The sequence below is a fragment of the Mobula hypostoma genome, chromosome 6, assembly GCF_963921235.1.
Source record: "Mobula hypostoma chromosome 6, sMobHyp1.1, whole genome shotgun sequence".
In the NCBI taxonomy this organism is placed as follows: domain Eukaryota; kingdom Metazoa; phylum Chordata; class Chondrichthyes; order Myliobatiformes; family Myliobatidae; genus Mobula; species Mobula hypostoma.
In genome coordinates, this window is record NC_086102.1 from 151,675,034 (window position 1) to 151,699,818 (window position 24,785).

Below are 24,785 nucleotides of genomic sequence, written 5' to 3' on the forward strand. Positions count from 1 at the left end.
GATCTCATCCAGTTCCTTGAGAGTGCTCCACAGCACGCCTGGCTGTTTAATGCAATTGCTCCTGAGCAGTTACAAGGCTGCGGGGTCTGGATCGAATGTTAACTGTTCAGTCACTTTACTCAAGTTGGAGCCAAGAAGTATAGGGTACCATTGAGCAAGTTTGTCTCAGAAAATAATGATCTCTGATTTGGAATGGGGAAATTTGCCTCCTGATATTTCTCACCTTGATTTTGGGTGAGGGGGGTGGGGAAGAAACAAAATCAAAGCTTCAGCCATTATAGTATGAGGTGTGCTTTAGAGTGATACTTTGATTTTAAAAGGTGTTTAAAATCTTGCCTTTTTACCCACCACGGGACTTCTCTGGGGTCATTTTGGTAGCAGTTTACGTTCCACCTCAGGCCAATGTCAAGCAGGCTTTAGATGATCTGAGTAATGGGATCAACATGCACGAAACAGCATACCCTAACACTTTCACCGTTGTTTTGGGAGACTTTAACCAGGCCAGTCTGGGGGGGGGGAGGGGTGGAAATGGCTAAGCAACTACCATCAACAGATCACTTCCAATACCAGAGAAAACAACACACTGGACCGTTGCTACACCAACATCAAGAATGCCTACCGTGCTATTCCACGCCCTCACTTCAGGAAGTCTGATCATCTGGCTGTACTTCTACTCCCTGAATATAGGCAGAGACTGAAGACTGCAGCACCAGCAATGAGGACCAAGAAGGTATGGACAAGGGAAGCACAGGAGCGTCCACTGCACTGCTTTCAATCGGTGGACTGGACTGTATTCAGGGCTACATCTTCGAACTTGGATGAGTATGCTGCAGTTGTTACTGACTTCATCAGAACCTGTGTGGATGAGTGTGTGCCCACAAAGACTTGCTGTACGTTCTCAAACCAAAAGCTGTCGATGAACCAGGAGGTACGTCATCTGCTGAAGGCTGGATCTGTGGCCTTCAAGTCTGGCGACCCAGGCCTGGACCGGAAAACCAGGTATGATTTGCGGAGGGCTATTTCAAGGGCGAAGAGACAACTTCGAGCGAGGTTGGAGGCAATATCAGATGCGCAGCAACTCTGGCAGGGTCTGCAAGACATTACTTCCAACAAAGCGGTGCTTCAATACCAGCTGAACTCAACACTTCGTGTGCACGCTTTGAAAGGGAGAACACAACCACAGCTATGATCTCCGACTCAGAGGCTGATGTTAGGCTGCCTTTAAGAGAGTGAACCCTCGCAAGGCAGAAGGTCCCGATGGAGTACCTGGGAAGGCTCTGAAAACCTGTGCCACCCAACCAGCGGGAGTATTCAAGGACATTTTCAACCTCTCACTGCTGCGGGCAGAAGTTCCCACTTGCTTCAAAAAGGCAACAATTATACCAGTGCCTAACAAGAATAATGTGAGCTGCCTTAATGACTATCGCCCAGTAGCACTCACATTTACAGTGATGAAATGCTTTGAGAGGTTGGTCATGACTAGACTGAACTCCTGCCTCAGCAAAGACCTGCACCCATTGCAATTTGCCTATTGCCACAATAGGTCAACGGCAGATGCAATCTCAATGGCTCTCCACAGGGCTTTAGACCACCTGGACAACACAAACACCTATGTCAAGATGCTGCTCATCTACTATAGCTCAGCTTTTAATACCATCATTCCCACAATCCTGGTTGAGAAGTTGCAGAACCTGGGCCTCTGTACCTCCCTCTGCAATTGGATCCTTGAAAGAAAGACCATAGTCTCTGCGGATTGGTGATAACATATTCTCCTTGCTGACGATCAACACTGGCGCACCTCGGGTGTGTGCTTAGCCCACTGCTCTGCTCTCTATATACACATGACTGTGCGGCTAGGCATAGCTCAAATACCATCTATAAATTTGCTGACTATACAACATTGTTGGTAGAATCTCAGGTGGTGAGGAGAGGGCGTACAGGAGCGAGATATGCCAACTAGTGGAGTGGTTCCACAGCAACAACCTGGCACTCAACATCAGTAAGATGAAAGAGCTGATTGTGGACTTCCGGAAGGGTAAGATGAAGGAACACATACCAATCCTCATAGAGGGATCAGAAGTGGAGAGAGTGAGCAGTTTCAAGTCCCTGAGTGTCAAGATCTGAGGATCTAACCTGTTCCCAACATATTGCTGTAGTTATGAAGAAGGCAAGATAGTGGCTATACTTTTATTAGGAGTTTGAGGAGATTTGGCATGTCAACAAATACACTCAAAAACTTCTATAGTTGTACTATGGAAAGCATTCTGACAGGCTGCATCACTGTCTGGTATGGAGGGGCTACTGCACAGGACTGAAAGAAGCTGCAGGTGGTTGTAAATCTAGTCAGCTCCATCTTGGGTGCTATCCTACAAAGTACCCAGGACATCTTCAGGGAACGGTGTCTCAGAAAGGCAGCATCCATTATTAAGGACCTCCAGCACCCAGGGCATGCCCTTTTCTCACTGTTACCATCATTTAGGAGGTGCAGAAGCCTGAAGGCACGCACTCAGTGATTCAGGAACAGCTTCTTCCCCTCTGCAATCTGATTCGTAAATGGACAAGGAATCTTTGGTCATTACCTCACTCTTTCTAATATACAGTATTTATGCTTTTGTATGTTTTAATCTATTCAATGTACATAATTGATTTACTTTATTTTTTTTCTCTGCTAGATTATGTATTGCGTTGAACTGCTGCTGCTAAGTTAACAAATTTCACGTCACATGCCGGTGATAATAAACCCGATTCTGTTTGTACAATTTCTCTGCAGTATGTCACAGTGGTACCAACTACAGCAGCTGGACTCCAAATTCCTGGAGCAAGTTGACCAGCTGTATGATGACAACTTTCCAATGGAGATCAGGCAATATCTTGCACAGTGGCTAGAGGCAAAAGATTGGTAGGTGCTCCTGTTGATTTGAATCAGTCATTGAAGGATAACTAGCTGGGATATGAAATAGATTTATTTGCACTTGCCCAATTTTTATTATAAAATTAATATCCCATCTTTTTATTCCACATAAGTGTGCTTAATTTACTGCCTGTTAGTTTTTGTCTTATTAGCAGATACTTCCGCAATATTGTTTGAAACCAGCTCTTCCTCACAGCTTAAGTATGAGTTACTAAATTTTCATTTCCCTTCTGTTATTTAGGGAGCATGCTGCCACCAATGACTCACTGGCCACAGTGCTGTTCCATGAGCTGTTGACACAGTTGGATGACCAATACAGCCGATTTGCCTTGGAGAATAATTTTCTGCTTCAGCACAACATTAGAAAAGTAAAACGTAATCTTCAGGTATGGAAATGGAGCTCTGTCACAAGTGCCTGTACACTAGGACTAGGTGCCTGATCTACTTGTTTAAATGGGCTCTCAGCAAGACTTGGAGGGCAAGTTTTTTTTTAAAATACATAACATAAGTGGTTTATTTTGCCTTCTGGTAATGTGCTGCTGCCTGTAAAGTGTACTAAAGATGGTGGTACTCTAAGTGGGACTGCACAGTAGTGTAATGCTATTTGTAGCACCAGTGATCTCTGATTGGGGTTTGGTTACTGCTGCTGACTATATGGAACTTGTAAGTTCTCCACATGACTGCTTGGGTTTCCTCTAACATTCCGATGCCCAATGGTTAGGGTTAGTGAGTTGTGGGCGTGGGATCTGGAAGTGTAGCAACCATTGGGACTGCCTAGCACGATCCCCACTGATTTGACACCCACAACACGTGTCACTGTATGTTTCAATGTACATGTGACAAATAAAGCTAATCCATAAAATGATGACTGATTAATTTTTTAGAACAGTACCTTGCACAAAGCCAAACTGGTTACGTGTACTGAATAAATAAATTAATGGAATATTAAACAAATTTGCAGTGACCTGCCCCCACTAATAATGGTGAACTAGATACCAAGCTACTCTTTAGTTTTTCTGGGGATTTGGATCCAAGGATTTGATTTGGTTTGAATGCTGCTGCTATTCACTTCTGTTGTTTGCATGATTTGTTTTTATTTTTTTTTCTCTCTATGGGCACTGGGGGTTGGTTGTATTTTTTTTTGTGGGTTCCTTGCTTTGCAACTGCCTATTAAGCAAACAAGTCTTAAGATTGTACAATTTGTACATTCTTTGATAGTAAATGCACTTTGAATCTTTGGAATGAAGTAAACCCAGGTCTACTGCAAACTATTAGTTTGGTTTACAACACTTAATTTGTTTTTTTTTAATTCTTGAAACTGGAATGCATCTTGGATCTGTAATTTGGTTTTTCTGTTTGACAAATGTTTTGCATTTTATAATGGATATGGAACCTGGAGTGTTCCATGTGAATGAAGAGCAGCTTCAAAATAACTTCTACAACTTCAGTGTTTTTGTAAATTGAATAGTAGGCATAGGTCTATGTACAAATATACCAAATATGAACATTATTGGCAAAGAAAGTGGTTGGGTTCTGTGTTTTAGAAGTCTTTTGAACCTTGCTGATAATAAGAGCAAACATCGCATACAGGAAATTACTGGGGTTTTCCAAAATGTGACAATCTCATTTGTATTGTACAAGTAATTGATTAAATATAATTGAGATTTGTCTAACAACATCTTTTTTGAGGAAAGTTTACTTCCCATATCTAAACAATTATAATTATTTATAATGTATCCTTAATTTCTATTACAGGTCTTCTTTCAAGAAGAACCCATTCTTATGGCACTTACCATATCAAACAGTCTGAATGAAGAAAAGAAAATTCTAGGAAATGCTCAAAAAGATGAAAAGGTACTTTAACTTTGAACATGTCTCATCTCCAATAAGTTTCTTTTTTTTTTTGAATAAATTTTCCTGTTTTAGGATGATGGGCATCAAAAGTTTGATTTTTTTTCATTTCTTAAAAAGAGGCAGAAAATATTTATCAATTTCACTAATTTGAAACAAAACAACTTGGTGATCCATCCCCATGTGAACTTGCTCAAAGAAAAGCTTTTCAGTTCCTGATAGGAGAACCTTGCAAGAACAACATCATCTCAATCCCAGCCAGTAGGAGAAATGAAACTGTTGTCCCTGCCCAAGTAGTAAAGTGGTGTTAGTCTGTCAATAGAAGCGATTTCAGCACAATGTTTGTACAAATCTACACTTTACAGCTTGGAAGTACAGTCTTGCATGATATCAACATTCTGCAGTCTTCCCCTAAGAATGTCTCTGCTGCTGGGCATTCACAACAGAAGTCCATATATAAATGATAGCCATACAGGTCCAGATTCCAAAACGACTACAGATCAGTGGATTGAATAGATCTTTGGCGGGCTTATTAGGTTTCTCTTAGTTCTCTTTGCAGAGGAATAGAAGTGCTGAGTTTAGCTTGACATGAATGGGGTCAATGGAGCAGATACGGATGGTTAAAGTTGAGTTTGTCATCTGCACAGTACATGCATGTGGGGTACAATGCAAAATTTGCAGTAGCAACGCAGGCACATGCTGTGATATAAGCAGCGTTTACAAGAAAAACAAACTGACGTGCAGCTCTTACAAGAAAGAAAACAATTGGAACAAAACAAAATAATAGTGCAAAATTGTCTTGGTTCTATATTCTGTAATGATTAAGGTTAGTTATTCACTTGTACAAAGCAGAGATCATTATAGAGTTGGACAGCAGTGAAGTGGTCCTTTAGTTCAACTTGTCCATTCTCAGCAAGTTCTCTACATGAGCTAGACCCATTTTCTTGCATTTGGCTCTTACTCGTTAAGCATTTCCTACCCATGTATCTGTCTAAATGTTGTAATTGCACCTGGCTCTACCACTCATTTGGAAGCTTATTCCAAATGCCAGCACCTTCTCTGTGGAAAAGCTTGTCTCTCATTTCCCAGATAACTTTTCCTCCTCACGCCTTGTATCTATGCCCTCTAGTTTTTGGTTTCCCTTTACTAGGAAAATGGCTGACTGGCTATTCAACCAATCAGGGCCCTTCATGATTTTGTGCACCTCTGTTGGGTCACTCCTTGGCCTCCTAGGCTCTAGGGGAAAATCCTCAGCCTTTCCAGGTTTTCCATGTAATTCAAGCCCTCCTGTCCTGGTAATGTGCTTGTGAATCTTCCCAGTTTAATAGCATCTTTCCTTAAGCTGGGTGATCAGAAACGCACACAGAACTCCATGTTGTCTTACCAGCATGTTACAAATGTACATGGTATTCCAACTCTTGCACTCAAGCATGGCAAATGCTGCCTTCACCAACCTGTCAACCTATGTTGCAACTGTCAGGGAACTATGTACTTGTACCCCTAGGGTTCTTTGTTCTGCAGTGCTCGGGTTCTGCCACTTACTGTGCAAGTCCTATGCTGATTTAACCTGACAAACTCCCAACACTTGTCTAAGTCAGATTACACAAACCATGCTGGAGGAACTCAGCAGGCCAGGCAGCATCTGTGGAAAAGAGTAAACAGTTGACATCTCGGGCTGAGACCCTTCATCAGGCCTCTCTTGTTTGTGGTCCAAGTCAAATTGTACCTGGTATTCCTTCCTGCTTTCCCAGTTATTCTAAATCCTGTAACAATATTAATAACTTCACTGTCCACTATACCACCTATTTTGGTGTCCTCCACAATCTTGATAACCAAGCTTGTTTTCTCATCCAGATCATTAGTATAGATGATGAGCATCAGTGGACAATGTGTTGCAGCACACTGTGGGTTACAGGCCTCCAATCTGAAAACAACCCTTCTCTGTAGCTGTTAACCTCCCCCCACCCCCCCAAAAACAAGTTAATGTTAAATCCAGTTGGCAAACCCACCCTGGATCCCAGCTGATCTAACCTTGTACAGCAGCCTATCCTGTAGAACTGTGTCAAGGGTTTGCTAAAGTTGATGTAGAAGATGTCTACTGCTTCACTCTCATCAATCCTTTTGGTCATTTTTTTAAAAAACTCATTCGTGGGATATAATTTTCCCCACTCACAAAAACCATGTTGAGTATCTGTAATCGGTTCTAGTCTTTCCAAATGCAGGTCGATTCTGTCCCTTGAAATTCCCTCCAGTAACTTTCCCACAACTGTTGTGCTCACCTGCATTTAGTTTTCTGCCTTGTCCTTGCAGGCTTTCTCAAAGGCACCATGCTAAATACCCATCGATGTTTACATGTTCTGAATGTGGTTTGTAGTGTTTTTATAAACGTGGTCAGCTGGTGACGCAGTGAGATCAGCGCTGGGCTCGAGAACGGAGGTTCCCGTGTTCGATCCAGTGACAGACCGCTCCCAAGCGCACTCTCGATCCATGCCGGGTTGATGTCGAGCTCGCAACTGTACCTCGTGTAAATAAATAAATAAATAAATACTGCCACCTCCAGTTTAAATTCCCATGCAGAATATTGTGGGGGATCAAATACCCAAACAACGCTAAAATATTAAATATTAAAATTGGAGAAAGAGCTACAAGTAGGCAATAAGGAATCAATATTCTGCATACTCCTGAGCTGAAACCACCTCTTGGGCTCCAGATGTAACTCTTGATCTACTGTCTGTAAGATAGGTATGGCTGATGATGTAGTCCATTCAGCTGTGTTCTTCAGAGAGGCACATCTGCTGCTAACTGTGGTTGTGGCTAGTGCCCCTTGTTGTTCTATCTAAAATAATTTTTAAAAAGGTGAACATCTAGGGGCAGAGTGAAGATCTGAATATCTGTATTAATTGAATAAGTTTCCAGAAATCCGGACAGCAAAACGCAAACCCCTTTTGTCTTGTTTCAATACTCTCTCCATTGGCAAACCTAGAATTTGGACTGATCTCCCAATTGCCAGTTCAGTTAGCATAGGTTGCAACCTTCAGGACAACTGATGTCCAAATTGAAAACTTAATGAGAAATCGAAGCAATAGCTTTAGACTAAGTAAAGTTTCTTATTCGTCCTTTCTCAACTGGAATGAACTGTTTTTGTTGGACTTGGTTTTAATTGTAACACTTTTTGTACCACACTTACGTGGAATAAAAGCCTGTTTATTTTTGCCTGTTCCCAGTTCAGATTGAGATTGTTTTTTGAAATCAATGCAGCAAAAGTGTTGAATTAGTTTTTTTAAAAGCTCTCTGAGATGCTGATTATCAAAGTAGATTTGTTAGGCTGCTCACCTTATTTCGAGCATGCTTTTTTTTCCAAACTACTTACTATTAGCTGTAAATTCTGTGGTTCTAAAATTCTGGTAGTAGTTTCTTCGGCAAAATGGTGGCACCCACTCAGTTTCTCCTAGGATTGTCAAAGGAACAATAAAACTATAACATTCCTTACAGATTTTGGTTCTGCAACTTTGTTTTTAATTTTTAGAATCATATTGGTACTTTCCAAAATGGCGTAATTCTGGACAAGCAGAAGCAATTAGATCTGAAAGTGAAGAATGTAAAAAGCAGTGTTCAGGTATGTATGTATCTGCAATGCAACATCATTCCAATTAGCATCCTTTGCGTCTGAGAATTTGGTAGTTGCGCTTCATAACCTAATACTTTAGAGTGGGCTTCTGAATTTGTGCTAAGATATAGTGCTGAAGGATTGGATAAAGGATGAAAACTCCATGAGAAGAATAAAGTTTTCTATTATCATTACTTTCTTACAAGAGGAATTGTAGGAAGGTAACGAGGCCAAAATATAAGAATAGAACTATATTAATGATTCAACTACTTTGAGCCACCTCAGAGTAACAATGGTTTTCTTAAAATGGGTGCATGGAGTTGGATTGCATAATGCATTAATACATTGGCATTAACCTCACCAGGAAAAGTGCATCTATAGAAGAGCAGGAGGGGACTGGTGGGAGTCTTTAAGTGTAAACAAAACTTCGAATCAGTCCTGAGGCTTTGGTGTTGTTTTTATTACTGTATAAATGGATTGAGTGCACTTATGGCCTGGCTGGTCTTTGTTGCCTGTCAGCAATATAAATGACCTAAATGCAATCACTTAACCAAAGTATTTGCTACTTAGAATGAGATGGTGTGTTATCCATTAAGACTTGAATACATTACACCAGAACTCAAATAATGTTGCAGTGTTAAGTTTGCTGAATTTTTTGGATGAGCCAGTTTTCCCTCTTGTGCAATATGGGGCCTTTATGTGGAGCAACACACATCAAAGTTGCTGGTGAACGCAGCAGGCCAGGCAGCATCTCTAGGAAGAGGTACAGTCGGTGTTTTGGGCCGAGACCCTTCGTCAGGAAGCTGGGTCCTGACAAAGGGTCTCGGCCTGAAACGTCGACTGTACCTCCTCCTAGAGATGCCGCCTGGCCTGCTGCGTTCACCAGCAACTTTGATGTGTGTTGCTTGAATTTCCAGCATCTCCAGAATTCCTCGTGTTTGTGCCTTTATGTGGAGAATGTTCTGCAAATTGCTTGGTCATTTTTCTGCTTGCAGCAGAGACATTTGGCTATAAAGTGCCCTGAATCATCAAAACCATGTGACAGGTACTATATAAACAAGTTTGTTGTTTTTTTTATGATTATAGGAGATTGAACAAGAAATAAAATCTCTTGAGGACCTTCAGGATGAATTTGACTTCCGATCAAAAACTTTGCAGAGTCGAGGTGAGAAATTTGTAGTTAATGTGCTTACCAGATGTTCTTGTAAAAGAATTTATAAAAAATCAGCATGTTTACTTTGTTCAGGGTTATTGCTGACCTCAACCTAATTTGATATTTTTTGTTTTATATTGGTAGAGCATGAAGTGAATGGCTTGGCTCAAAATGAGATTAAACAAGAAAAGCTCCATCTTCATAATATGATGCTGAAGCTGGATATGAAACGAAAGGTTAGCCGTGGTTTTGCTAATGTTTTACTTTATATTAATTTTATACTTTTTTTTTATTACTGCAGGCAGCATGGTGGCGTAGCATTTAGCGCATTGCTTTACTGCCAGCTCTAAGAATGGTGTTTATTTCCTGCCATCTGTTATGAATTTTCACTTTTTCCCTGTGACAGCATAGGTTTCTGTGGGTTCTCCAATTTCCTCCCAATTTACAAAGAAATACAATTAGATTTCATGCATTTTGTGCATGCTATTAGGTGCTGGGCACTCATGACAACTCTTGGCAATGCAATGATTTGATTTGACTCAAACAACGCATTACACTGTATGTTACAATGTACATGTGACAAAGCTGATTTTTTTTTTTTATATATCTTTATTACCTGTTCAGACAACGTCTGTGGAATGAGCTACCACCATTCTACAACTCATTCTGGTTTATCTTAGAAATTTTTTTTTGTATGGTGATGCACATGATTTTCCAAATCTGTCGATGTTGAACAATGCATTTTTAAAAAAATAAATATTTCTGATCTCTTGCGCAGCTTTGGTTTTTTTAAGAAACATTTTACTAACAGATGTGTTAATTATTTTTGTAGGATGTAATCAATGAAACTGCCTGCTTGTTGAATGAAGTGGAACAAATTGAAGGTCTTCTGATCAATGAAGAGTTGGTGGAATGGAAACGGAGACAGCAAATTGCATGCATTGGAGGACCTCCAAATACCTGTCTTGACCAGCTACAACACTGGTGAGCTTCAAGAAACACCTGTGCAAATTTTGTTAGTGCAAAATTTCACTGCAAACACCCAATCCTTTTAAATTCAACCACATGGCATTCTAGACTTGCCAGCAGAATTTAATTGTGTAACACTGTATGACGTGTTTCTATTTACCTGTATTCAAAGGTTACTCCAAAAAGAATATTCTGTAGGTACTGGAAATCCAGAAGCAAAAAAAAAAATTGCTGACTCAACAGATCAAGCAGGTGTAGATTTCCCACGTCTTGTGGGAAGAGGCTATGTAACCAGTTGAGTACTTCCAGTATTTTCTACTTGTGTTACTAAAATACAGTAAACACATTCTGAATTCCATGTTGAAGAATGTCCTAGGTGTTTTTTTTAATATATACTTCACCTTGCAGAAAATACTGGAGTGATTGATTGAGATCTCTTCTAACCACCCCAAAACAATGTTAATTTCTCATTTCCCATTAATACTATATGTTAGTTTCAGATAGTAAAACTTAACCTTGGTTTGCAAATTGTTCTTGTATGCACAATATAAGGGGTGCCATGCTGGATCTATTATGCTTGACTCCATAAGGCAAGTTGTTAGCTGCTTTGAGCTGAGGTTTCTGGCAGTTTGGAGGTGGACTAATGCCCTATGAATCAAGGTTGCCTCCCTTCAAGTGTATCAGTTGCTTGTATTTTAGAACATTGAGTGAATTGAGTTTGGTCACTGGCACCTCGGCAGCATCTGAGGTACAAAAAGAGTGGATTTGTAAGCTCTGGTTGGTGCTGTCTCTGGTGGTTTGGTCAATGTTCTGACCATGTATCTGATTTCCATGACTTCTGCAAATGGTTTTGAGCAAGAGCCATTAGTAATTGACCATCCTTAATTAGTGATGGTTGTTTTTCAGGTTTACATTGCTGGCTGAAAGTTTGCAGCAAGTTCGGCAGCAATTAAAGAAACTGGAAGAATTGGAGCAGAAATATTCCTACGACGATGATCCTATTACTCAAAAAAAGCAATTCTTGGAGGAAAGATACAATACTTTGTTCATCACACTTATTAAAAGGTAACAATTCCAGATTCTTGATGTGGTCTGGCTCCTTAAATACTTTGATCTTAATTTTCTCAGTATTAAACATGAGCCTTATTTCCTGATGTTGGCTAAACGGAGAAGGGAAATTTTACATGGTGTAACCAAAGATGAGGCTACTGATTTCCTATTAGCCACTTCATGATTCTGGCGGAGAACAATTTTACTCTTGTTGACTATGGACCTATTCATCACTAGAGCAAGTGTTGGCATTAAATGCGTACCTTAATGGATTTTTATTATCCAGAAATTTGCTTATGGAGCATTGTCCTCTTCAATGCAAGTTCATTGTTACCGGCAATCGCTGTTCCCTTTTTCAGGCCATCCCTTCAATAAGCTGTGTACATATAAACTGCCAGTGTGCACTGGCAGCTTGTGTCATTGTCTTTTTTTTTGCTTTAAAACTGCTGCTCTATTTCTGAAATGGTCATCATTTAAACATTAATTTTCTCTGCATTTTAGCTCTTTTGTAGTGGAGAGACAGCCTTGCATGCCAACCCATCCACAGAGACCCATGGTTTTAAAAACTGGTGTACAATTCACTGTTAAGTTGAGGTGAGTTGTTTTTGTTTATCTATCTTATAATATCTTTATGAAGACATACTTCAGCTTCCCAGAAGGATGGAGGAATTGTTTATTACTAACATTTTTAAAAGTAAGCATTACTTGCTTTAAAACCACAGATGGGCAGGAACATTTCCTTGTTAGTAATTCTATTGAACATTCTTATTACATTCCTAATCTATCCAGTCATGCCTAGAGTTTTGTGTGCATTATTTTGTTTATTGATCGGTGAAAAACATATCTCTGCTCTCTTCAATTTCCCTTCTCCGTTTTGCATCTCAGTGACATTACTGAAAATGCTATTTCTGCGTGCTTGCTGTTAGCTCTGCCCCACCATCTTGTGTCAGATTGCTTGTTTCTCATTCTACATATTAACACCATTGTTGGCTCCCCCCCCCCCACCCGATTCCCTAGCTACTGACTGAATCCCTCCTGGCCACTGCTGGGGGCTAAACCAGACTGAAATCTCTATGCCCACTACCTGTCAGACTTGAATAGTCAAGTGTGGTAGCTGGCCTTCTGCCATCTGTAAGTCTCACTCACTAGACGACCACTTGTCCTAGCTTGGACTAAGTCTGGTTTACCTATGCCCTTCATGCTAGCTGCCCTAATATGGCTGCAATTAATCAGATGCTGTTTTCTTCTCTCCATGTTTTAAATTTAAAAGTGTTCCAAATTCCAGGCTTAAGTCATTACCTTGAATCTTCTGAGTCCTTAACTTGTTAGCTTGCCTCCATTTCCGGAGTTTTGTGCTTTACAAGCTCCACCTTGATCGCCATGCTTTCAACATGTAAAGGCTGCAGAATTCCCTCCTGTGACTTCTGGTTCAGTATAGTGCTTTCCAGTGTTATATATTAAAATCTACTTCCTTTGACCAAGATCTTTATCAGCTTCACTGGCATTTTGTTTAAGTGACTTGGTGGCTTGTTTGAATCAATTTGGGAAGTGTTCTGTTCAATGTGCTGTATGAATACAAGTTGAGGAAGTGGCTCCAGCATTTATCAATCGCTAAGCAGCATTTGGTAGGTGTTAAGGTGTTGAAAACAATGACCTGATTGAAGTGGAAATGGTTGAAAACGATGGGCTTAAAATGAACCTATTTAAATCTACAATATTTTATGATCACTGTTGATACTTTCACTGTATTATTAATGTAGTACAAGATGTTTTTAAAATGACTAAAGTTTGGTGCACAAGAAGCAGTGAGCTGGGAATGTTTTCCTGCACGTTTTTTTAAAAGAAAATTTGGAGCCTTACACTGTTGGGTGTATTATCTAGTGGAGACTAAACAATGCCCTGTAGTCTAAAATGCTGGAGGCAAATAACACAAACAGAACCTGCTGCCAATGAGTAACATGACAAGTTTATTCACATAGGCTCGGTTTCCTTTTCTAATTCGCTCAAATTATTTTTTTATCTTGTTGTAGGCTGTTGGTAAGACTGCCAGAGTTAAACTATCAGCTGCGTGTAAAGGCATCATTTGACAAGTAAGTAGATGCATATTATTTTAACGAGTTGCATGACTAATATAATCTTCAGATACACTTGAATTGTTATGATCCATTATTCTTTTGAGTGGTAAATGTCATGTTTCAGCAAGGTTAATAGAAATGGGTATTGGCTTCAAAATTTGACCAGGTGATGTAATTCATGTATATTCAGCCCATATCAAATCTATTGAGTTAACATTTTACTACTTTATTAAGGAAGTAGCGTGGGTTACTTTGGAAAATAGTAGTAAGATTGGGCAGAACCAACAGGGTTTTCTGAAGTAAAAAAAAAATTTGGCAAACTTTTTTGAGGTCATTACTAGCAGAATGAGGAAGTAGAAACCACTTGATATCGATTTGGACTTCTGAAATACTTTGATAAGGTTATAGAAAGTAAAGTAGAGCCTCAGCACTATTTGGGAATTTTGTATGCAGATTCTTAGTAGAAAGAATAAACTATTTCTTTTTTGGGTTGGGAATGTAGCAAGTTTTTTTTTGGGGGGGCTATTAGTAATTTTGAGGAGCTAGATTTTGGATCTTGGGTTGAAGATACAAAACTTAGTGGCTACTTAGTGTATGAAGAGAATAGAAAAGGATGAGGGCTTGGCAAATGATTATATTTACAAAATAAGAGGTCATCTTTAGTTGCAGTATTTTAAATGATAAGAGTAAAATATATTGGTGTTCAGAAGGATTTGGCTGCTCTTTAACAATAAAAGATGTTTATAATATGCAGATATGGTGGGCAAGTAGTATCCTTGCCCTTTTTATTCAGGTTCTCTTACAATAAAGACTACTTCATCCAATTACAAAGACTGTGGTGTGTCTGTAGCCAGAACATCGTGTGCAAGCCAAGTCACCCTGCATGAAGGAGGGGACTTGCAGTTAATTTTGCCACTGTGATTCCTGGTGTGCTGCATTTATTATACAAGAAGAAATTCCTGCAGTCTGCGCTATCAAAGTTTAGAAGAAGCAAGGATGATGGGTGTTTGGAAGTAGGGCATATAATTTGATTCCAAAGTAAGGAACTAGCCATTTTGGACTCAGGAATTTTCCTCAACCCCACTGTTAACAAAGGCTGTGGAGGCTCAGTCACTAATCCGATTCAAGACGGATTGATAAACTGGGATATTGGGGAATTTAAAAGGTTATTACAATAATTGAATAGTGAAATGGGCACAAGGGATAAACTCTGCTTTTCCTTCTAATTCTTAAATATCTTTTTTAAAACAGAGATGTCACTGAAAAGATTGCTGTAAAAGGGTAAGTGGTATAATGTTGATTTTGTGATCCCTTTACATTTGTAATTGTACTTTGTAATATAAATGTTACTTTGCTGATTTTACTTTAATTTTTTTTCAGTTTTAGGAAATTCAATATACTAGGAACTAACACGAAAGTGATGAATATGGAAGAGTCGACAAATGGAAGCTTGGCTGCTGAATTCCGGCACTTGGTGAGTAGTCATCTTGTAAAGTTGAGTCATGTACTTAGTCCCATTCGTTTGCAATGATCTCATGGTAGAAAATGCGGAACAATGTATATTTCACTTAAAATGCAATAAGATGCCTTCTTGTATTACAGCAACTGAAGGAACAGAAAAACACAGGCAGCAGAACAACAGAAGTAAGTCCCTATTGTGGTGTGCCTCTCAATATAGCTTTACTTTCAACTTCTTTAAAACACGTACGCTCCTTGCCTGTTCCAGAATCAATCATGTTGACTTTGTTGCGCTTTTTTTTAAAGAAAGAGTTCATTGTATTGAGATCAGAATCCTAATGATGAAATAGTGGAATGGCCTAATTCTGCTCTTATCTCTTGTGGTCTGATATTACTTGGGTAGATACTGAGTGTTTAAAGTCGTCAACTTAAACCCTTGTGCATGTTCAAACAGGGACCTTTCATTGTAACTGAGGAACTTCACTCAATCAGCTTTGAGACACAGTTCTGTCACCAGAATGTGCCAATTGATCTGGAGGTAAGGAATACAAACACACCTTGTGTGTTCACTTGAGATGGGGTAAGAAGGATGACAAACATGGACTTCCATTATATGATGTGTTGAACTAACTTTCACCTAAGATCAATAAAGCAGAATGTTGTATGGTATATTGTTTTCCACATTCTTCTAAATCATGCAAGAGCAGGAGTACTAGAGTGTACTGAACAAATTTAAAGTTGTAATTTAAATGCCCAACTAAATTTAATCCCTTGTGGCTACACAATATCCATAATCTGCTATTCTCTACAAATTCGTGTGCCTGCTTAAGACCCTCCAGAACACCTCTATCATATTTGCTTTCGCTACCACTGGCAGTGCATTCCAGGCATCCAGCTCTGTACTTGAAGAAATCCTTATCCTGCACATCTCTTGTATTGCTGTCATGATTTTGTACACCCTTAAGATCATCTCTTTCCTATGTGCGGGGGGGGGGGGGGGTGAGGAGGGAAAGTCCCAATCTGTTCACTTCCCCATAACTCAGTTCACTTTGAAGAAAATTTTGCTGCCAACTTTATAATATAAAAAAAATAATAAATAAATAATTAAAGGAATGCAGATGCCAAGGGATATAAGGTTTACATCCACGGAAGTTGTTCTGTTTTTAAAATTTGTAAATTGGAATCCTAGTTGGATTTTGTTTTGTATGTGGAAACTAATTATAAAATGAGTACAGTAAAACTGAATTGGGATGTTTTAGCCATTGTTTTTTAAAAATGGTCTTAAACTTATTTCATTGGAATGGACTTTTGGCTTTCACTGAAACAAAATTCTACTTGAGTTTTGAGCTCTCAACACTGCCTGATGCCAAAGCAACACACTGAATGCTGGGGGATCTTGGCGGGTCAGTCAGCATCTATGGAAATGAATAACCAGTTGACATTTTGGCCTGAGGACTGAGGAGTGGAGTAGAATAAAAAGATGGGGTGGAGGAGAGAGGAAGGATGGGTGAAGCCTGTCGGTCCACTGCCTCTTTTGTCAAAATGAGGCCACCCTCAGTGGAGGACCAACATCTTGTATTCTTCCTGGGTAACCTTCAGTCTGATGGCATGAAGTGATTTTCTTCATTTAAAAATAAATAATTCCCCCCCCCACCCCCCCCCCCATGCCCCACTCTGGCCTCTTACCTCTTCTCATCTGTCTATCGCCTCCCCCTGGGTGTCCTCATTCCTTTTCTCCTTTGATTCACTTCCCTCCTATCAGATTCCTTCCTTTCCAGTCCTTCATTTTTTCAACTCACCTGGCTCTGGCATCTTCCCCCTTCCTTCCCTGTACTGCAGAAGGGTCTTGGCCTGAAATGTGGACTGCTCGGTCATTTCCATAGATGCTGCCTGACTTGCTCAGTTCCTCCAGCATTTTGTGTTTGTCTTTCTTCTCCCCCACCCCCAGGATCATGTAGCCCACTTGATTGGCCCCTCATCCACCAGCCTCTGTTCAACCTCTCTGTCACCAATACGCTGTGGTTGCAATTTTGAGATTTTTAAATGTGTTTGGGGGCTTGAAATTAAAACATTTGAAAAGAATGCAAGAGTAGAAAAAGGGGATTTGCATCTTTGGAATTAACATATTGATGTAGTTATAAAGAAGGCAAGATGGTGGCTATATTTTGTTAGGAGTTTGAGGTGATTTGGTTTGTCCCTAATAGCCTAATAATTCAAACTTCTACAGGTGTATCATTGAGAGCAGTCTGACAGACTGCATTACTGTCTGGTATGGGGGTTGGTGGCTACTGCACAAAGTCGAAAGAAGTTGTGAAATTAGCTGTATCTTGTGCACTAGCCTCTATAGTATCCAAGACACCTGCAAGGAGTGGGACCTCAGAAAGGTGGTGTCTATAATTAAGGACCCCCATCACCCAGGGAATACCCTCTTGTCATTGTTACTGTCAGGAAGGAGGTATAGAAGCTGAAGGTGCTCACCAAGCAATTTCAGAAACAGCTTCTTGCCCTCTGCCATACAATTTCTAAATGGATATTGAACTCATGAACACCACCTCTTTATGATGTATACTATTTAAATTGATTTAATATACATGTATACTTTATTACCGTGTATTGCATTATACTGCAGCTAAGAAGTTAACAAATTTCATGACATGGCAATGATATTAAATCTGATTCTGATTTGATGTATCCTGTATTGATGGTGTATGGCTGTGTTTTTGTTGCAATGTCTCTTCACTTTGAGTGTCATTGGGTGACAATATTTTTGTTTTTCATTGAGTCCTTTTCTATTGCAGACAACATCATTGCCTTTGGTGGTGATATCCAATGTGAGCCAACTTCCCAATGGTTGGGCCTCTATCTTGTGGTATAACATGCTTGTGAGTGAGTCTAAGGTAAGCATCAGTGCAACCAGCTTTAAATTCTGTCTACAAAGTGTCACTTATTTAGGTAGAATTTAACTAATAGATATGCTGCAGCTATCTGTCTTTTGGCAGTATGGAGCTTTGTCTGTTACTAGTGTACAACAAAATGAAACTGCATATTCAAAACCTAATATTAGGTCAATAGTTATGTACATCAACATAATGAGAAAATCTCCATCAATTTGAGTCAGATGGATGTTTTGTTCACTCTTAATGTGAAGTTTAATGGAAATTTAAATCTCCAGAACAGTATCCAGCCATCTGAAGTATGCTTTTATTTTAATACAAACTATTAAAACAGCTGCCCTTGCCCCTCAGTTGTATCTAATAATCTTCTCCAATTTCTTTACCTAGAAATGAATAGTTTTTTAAAAGACGTTACCTTTTTAAAGTAGTTGAAATAAATATTTGGTTTAATAAATCAATATAAATAATAAACTGGAAAATTGCCACATTTATATAAATTGTCAGGTTTGGTGAATGTTCCATAAACTACCTACTTCAGTTTTGCTTCTTCCTCAGACCCTAGGTTTTTTCTCCAACCCCCCAGCTGCCACGTGGAATCAGCTCTCTGAAGTATTAAGTTGGCAGTTCTCTTCTGTCACTAAAAGGGGGCTTAACAGTGAACAGCTCAACATGCTTGGAGAAAAGTTGCTAGGTAAGATCTTAAGGAATGACAAAAGTGAAAAAGGGATTTGTTTGAGATCAGTAATTCCTACCAGCCTGATTGATGGAAGAATGAAGTTATCTACCATTCCACTGAAATTCCTCAGTCGTAATTGTATCAGTGCCCAAAAACGGCAGGGTGAGCTGCCCCAACAACTATCATCCGGTGGCACATCTACTGAGAAGTGCTTGGAGAGGTTGGTTGTGACTGGAATCAGCTTGTGACTAAGCAAGGTCCTGGACCTAATCTAGTCTGCCTCTCATCACAATAGGTCAACAGTGGGTGCAAACTCGCTGACCCAACACTCGGCCTTGCATTACCAGGACAGTAGTGATATCTGCGTCAGGCTGCTCTTTATTGACTACAGCTCAGCATTCATCACGATCCTACCCTCAGTTCTAATCAGCAAGCTCTAAAACCTGAGCCTCTACCTCCCTCTGCAACTGGATCGTTGACTTTCTCACCAGTCTGCAGATCAGAAATAACATTTCTCTGACAATCAACACTGGCACATCTCAAGAATGTATGCTAGCCCACTTCTCCACTCTCTACGCACAGGACTGTGACTAGACGCAGCTCAAACTACATCTTTAAATTTGCCGGTGACAACTTGTTGATGGAATTTCGGACAGTGAGGCATCCAGGAATATAGTTGACTGGTGTCTCAGTAATGACCTTGCACTCAATGTCAGTAAGACCAGAGGATTGATTGTGCACTTCAGGAAGGGGAATTTGAGGAACACACAAGTTCTCATTGAGGAATCACCACAGCAGTTGTATTTCATTAGAAGTTTGAATAAAATTGGTATGTCACCAAAGACTCATACATTTCTATTGATGTACCGTGGAGAGCATTCTAACTCAACCAGCTCCATAGGTACTAGCCTGCCCAGCATCCAGGACATTAAGGCCTCAAAGGGAGCATCCATCACTAAGAACCCCCCCGTCACTCAGGACATGCCCCCTTCTCATTGCTACCATCAGGGAGGTACAGGAGCCTGAAGGCACACATTGAACGGTTCAGGAACAGCTTCTTCCCCTCTTCATTTCTGACAGACAATGAATCCGTGAACACTACCTCAGTTCTAGTTTTTGTTTCCTGTTTTTGCATTACTTGTTTTAATTTGTATATTTGTAGTTTATAGTTTTTTCAGTCATGCATTGTGATGTACTGCTACTATTACATTAAAAAAAAAATTTCCTGATGTGTCAATGATACATATCTGATTCAACTTTTTGATTCTGAATTGCCCTTGGGATGCCACAGTAGCAGATCAGTTCGTGTGACACTATTGCAGCCTGAAGCATTTCGGAGTTCCGTTCCAGTGCCATTCTGTAAGGAGTCTGTCTTCCCTGTAGAATGTGTGGGGTTGCAAATTGTCCCATGGTTAGGTTGGGATTAATCAGGTTTGAGGGTTTCTGGAGCAATGTAGCTGTAAGGGTCTACTCAGTGCTCTATCACTTCAATAAAATAGAAGTAAGATGGCTCTGATGCTCTGGAGGACATTGAATTGAAAGGAACATACATCAAAGTTGCTGTATGGTCCTGACGAAGGGTCTCGGCCTGAAACGTCGACTGCACCTCTTCCTATAGATGCTGCTTGGCCTGCTGCGTTCACCAGCAACTTTGATGTATGTTGCTTGAATTTCCAGCATCTGCAGAATTCCTGTTGTTTGAATTGAAAGGATTTACCTTCTGTAAAGATTCCAAATATAGTTGCATTTGTTCTTCCAGGACGATTGAACCACAACATTCGAAGAAAGCAAGACTGTGCAACTCCACTTTGACATTAATTATCATGTGGGCCATAGTTGCTTGTCAGTTAGCATGACTTTGTTTCAGTTCACAGCACGAGTTCAATCCCAGTGTCCTTTTGTAATGACTTGTATGTCCTCCCTATAGAATGCAATGAGTTGGTTATCTCCAGGTTCTCTGGTTTCTTCCCATAGTCCAAACTGCTACAGGGTAGCAAGCTGATTGGTCATTATAAATTGTCCTGTGATGATTTTTTAAACTAGGATTGAATCGGGTTGCTGGCAGTGGGGCTCAAGGCTGGAAGGTCCTACTTTGTACTGTATCTCTAAATTTAAAAAAAAATAATCACTACAATTGTTTAGCGTTCATAATTACCGACAAAGGATACTTGTTAGATTTCTTCAATCTTGTATTCAAAGATATTTAAACATCCAGTTTTCCAATTGAGTTACTAGTAGGTCTTCGTTAAACATCCAATTTTCTAGTTGATACGCACACTTCAATAAGATGTGCTACTAGGTCTTCATTTATAAATACTGAACTAGTATTTGTACTCAGTTATAACTTTGCTTGCATACATCTTTCTATGTGTCATCATGAAAACCTGAGTTTGTATTGATTCAGTCTTGATGATCATGTATTCAATTGGGGGAATTGATATTTATGTTCTTGTCAGTTTACGGCTGTGTATTCCTAAATTTTTAAGTGTTAAGTGGATCTAAAGACATGTTTAATGCATCTTTACAATTTGCAATCTTAATATAGTTTAAAATACAAGAACTATTTTTAAGCATATTCCTCTGAAAGCCTTGGAGTGAAAATTGTTAAAATTGCCTTTCGTAGGTTCAAATAATTGTTTCATCGAGAATTCAATTCCATGGTCAAGATTCTGCAAGGTAATCAATTAACAAAGTCAGCAACATAATTCTGAATAATTTGCATTTCTTGTGTTTTTAATTGCACTCTGTTTATTGCTTAAGGAGAATATCAATGAAAAGCCTTTCTCATTTTGGCTCTGGATTGAAGGCATTTTGGAGTTGATTAAAAAGCATCTTCTGCCTCTTTGGAATGATGGGTAAGTATGAAAGCTCTAGACATGATGTAAAGTGCAGCAGTAACCAAGTCAGCTAGTAGTTGTTGAATCATATTACCTTTTCGGGAAGCGTTAAGACTGAGAATTAACTGAATTGCATTAAATTTTCAGATGCATCATGGGGTTTGTGAGTAAGGAAACGGAACGGGCTTTGCTAAAGGATATGTCGCCAGGTACATTTTTACTGAGGTTCAGTGAGAGCAGCAGAGAAGGTGCCATCACTTTTACCTGGGTGGAAACGTCACCAAACGGTAAGTGGATAGTACTCATGATTCTAAAATACACAAGATGTTTTAATGAATTAGCCCTGTTTGGGTTTGGGCAAAATCTCTTCCTAAACTTCATTCAACGTTGGTTCTAATTATCTTAATGCATGATTCAGAAGGGCTGCAGTGCTAGTATGGACAGTTTTTAAAATAGAGAGCCAACAGCATTATTTCTGATTTTTGAATTCAAAAATAAGGAGTTAATGCTTCAGCTTTACAAGGGATTGGTGAGGTCAAATCATTGGCCTCTTTATTTAATGAAGTTTCATCAGCCTGATAATCTAGAATAGGAAGATTGTGTTTTGCAGAGAAAGATGGACAATCTAGTTCCAAGAGTAAGGAGACTTTATTTTTAAAAGATTCCTGGGTTTTGATAGGGTAAACATGATGCTTCCTCCTTGGGACAGAATTACGGGGTCACCCTTTATATTTAAAAAAAAAAATTCCCGTTTTGGACAGGTGATTTTTAAATTATTGTTATGATTGACATAAGCCTTTGGGACTGTTTTATGATCCTCTTGAAGAGGCTTTTGATATTAAAACAGATAGTAAAATGGGCAGAAAGATTACTGTGATTAGATAGGAATTCTGGGATTCCAAAAGATTCAGCAGACGTTCTCTAATTTTGTAATTCAGTAAATGGGTTGTTAAGTGAAGAATGTAAAAACAAATTTGGTCCCTCCTATCTGCTCTGCTCTACCCTACTGTGAACTACAGAGCTGATCTTTAATTTTCCCCTAGCATCAAATGTCTCAAATGTATACCATGTTTTGGCATCCATAGCCCAACTCGTGTAGAAAACTCCATGGATTTATTGTCCTAAAGTTGAAGAGATCTGCTGCTCTCTTTTTTTTTTAAAACCAATTGATTAACGGGATTGGCAGGGTCAAGATACATCTCTGCCAAAGGAGTTGTGAAGCACTCCTTGCCTCCACTATACTGCAGGTCGCCTTTGGGCAAAATGTAGAACACCACCCCACCATTAGGGTTGCGTGAAGCCATGGGAGCAGGTGTGGATGATCATCTGAGCAGCGAGTGCTTATCACAAGTTCTGGTTATGTAACCACAGATGCCAGGCAGACTTGTCTGTGAAGAGTATTAATAATAGCTAGGGTCATTTGTCCAGTCAAGGCACTGCCCAGAAAGCAATGGAAAACTGCTTGTGTGGAAAATTTGCCAAGAACAATCATGGAAAGACAACAATGGCCCACATCATATGACAGGCATGTGATGATAATTAACTTGATTGTGTAAAATGCTCAATTTTATGTAAATGCAGTGGATTTCTCTGTAGGAAAAATACATTGATTTTTGGCTGGCTGGAGCATGATGAGTAAATGTTTCTAATAATGTTTTTGTGATGGAAGATCATGGTGCTGTCCAGAGTTAATGTGGAGAGTCTATCCAACTGATTTCCAGAAAATACATTTTCCGTTGTATAGTGTTTTAAAAAAAATTAAATGTGGACAAAGGCTTATGGAGAAATAGTAATAATAATCCTTGAATTAAAATATAAAACCTTGAAAATAATCTTAAAAGATTTAAGCTCCCTCTTTTATTAAACCACTTAAAGTCCATAGGTACCATTGATGGAATTGCTTTCCTTGTAATGCACAGAAAAGTTGCATACTAAGCTAGGACAGTAATTATAACTCTCTGGTTTTGCACAGGGCTTTGTAAAAACTGCGGAAAATGGTGCCTGTGATACTGCTGCAAGTTGGATTTTCATTGCACCTGTGCTAATGACAATAAACTTTGCTTTCCTTTTGACCTTTTATCCCACAAATGTAGTAGAGGAAGAGCAATGTGGTCAGAATTTGTTTACACCAGCCAGTCCTGGCCTGGTGAAAGTGGGCTTCGTGAGGTGCATATAGATCTCTACTCGGCTGCAGCCTTTACCACAGGCTTGTTAGTGCTGTTACAATTATTTCCCGATTTTATTTGCTTTGTAATTAATTTACTCATGTCCAGATTTACAACGGAATTTTTTAAAACGATAATACTAAATGATTCAATTACTTGCAGTTAGAAAGGAAAAGCTGTAGTTCATGCTGAAATATAATGACTAAATAAGCGAACATTTTGATTCAATACCAATGTATGAATAGAGGATTTTTGCATTTGGAGTATGTTCTAAGTAACTTTTTTTGGCACTGAAGTTCTAGTAGCTTGAGAATGGCCCATTTTTTTACTCTTGGATATCTGCTTTTGTGTGCTTACTAACTTGTTGCCATCTGTTTTTCTTCTTAATTTCTTTTCCCAGCTGAGCCTCAGTTTCACTCTGTAGAGCCCTACACCAAGCATCAACTGTCAGCTGTTACCTTCCCCGATATCATTCGCAATTACAAAGTAATGGCAGCTGAGAACATTCCTGAAAACCCATTGAAGTATTTGTATCCTGAGATCCCCAAAGATCAAGCATTTGGAAAGTATTACTCCAGGCCAAAAGATCGTAAGTATAAGGCCCGAACTAAATAGTAAAACATTTATGTGCTGAAAATGTTGATGGGACTTGACAAACATTAACTTGTGTTGAATCCAATATGAAAGTCTCACTGAAAAGTTTAACTATTAACACATTCTTTGACTCAGTTGGCATAGAATTTGATTGCTCCTGGATTGGCGAGGAGAAATTCTGGCTTGTGGCAGCAGAGTGAGGTGGGCCATGGTGGGGAAATATTTTCCAACTTGAATGTTTCTATTCGTACAAAGCAAAAATTCCTGTTCATGACTGAGTATGAGATTTTAGACCCAAAATGTCTGTATGGCACTGTGTTCCTTAGATTTTTCCACTTGTATTTTAAGTTTACTGTACATCTTGGCATTCATTCAGGGAAAATGTTCTTCTCATCCCTCCTGCTGAACCATGCACTGAAGTTGCTCTTACTGTTGTAGAACAATTCTGGTGTACTTTATTCCATGATACTTTTTGGAGAACACATCCCACACACTCCTTGGGCTTAGATAGCCAGATTACTACAAAGTGCTGGTTAAATTTAAGT

The 24,785-nt window shown here is 39.4% G+C and overlaps 1 protein-coding gene across 2 annotated transcripts in view; it reads left to right on the forward strand.

The window, feature by feature from the left end:
* The window catches only part of LOC134348500 (signal transducer and activator of transcription 1-alpha/beta-like), a 50,973-nt gene that overhangs the window by 11,897 nt on the left and 14,291 nt on the right, over positions 1–24,785 (forward strand). For both annotated transcript variants that reach the window (XM_063051971.1, XM_063051972.1), the window contains exons 2-21: positions 2,771–2,899; positions 3,153–3,297; positions 4,667–4,765; positions 8,289–8,378; positions 9,456–9,534; positions 9,667–9,758; positions 10,355–10,506; positions 11,398–11,556; positions 12,043–12,135; positions 13,572–13,631; positions 14,868–14,897; positions 14,997–15,090; positions 15,219–15,260; positions 15,529–15,612; positions 17,873–17,971; positions 18,524–18,659; positions 21,268–21,320; positions 21,405–21,499; positions 21,629–21,768; positions 24,047–24,235. In XM_063051971.1, the coding sequence (XP_062908041.1) occupies positions 2,772–2,899; positions 3,153–3,297; positions 4,667–4,765; positions 8,289–8,378; positions 9,456–9,534; positions 9,667–9,758; positions 10,355–10,506; positions 11,398–11,556; positions 12,043–12,135; positions 13,572–13,631; positions 14,868–14,897; positions 14,997–15,090; positions 15,219–15,260; positions 15,529–15,612; positions 17,873–17,971; positions 18,524–18,659; positions 21,268–21,320; positions 21,405–21,499; positions 21,629–21,768; positions 24,047–24,235 (2,059 nt within the window). In that variant the 5' untranslated portion in view covers position 2,771. The remainder of the gene's footprint in view (positions 1–2,770; positions 2,900–3,152; positions 3,298–4,666; positions 4,766–8,288; positions 8,379–9,455; positions 9,535–9,666; positions 9,759–10,354; positions 10,507–11,397; positions 11,557–12,042; positions 12,136–13,571; positions 13,632–14,867; positions 14,898–14,996; positions 15,091–15,218; positions 15,261–15,528; positions 15,613–17,872; positions 17,972–18,523; positions 18,660–21,267; positions 21,321–21,404; positions 21,500–21,628; positions 21,769–24,046; positions 24,236–24,785) is intronic.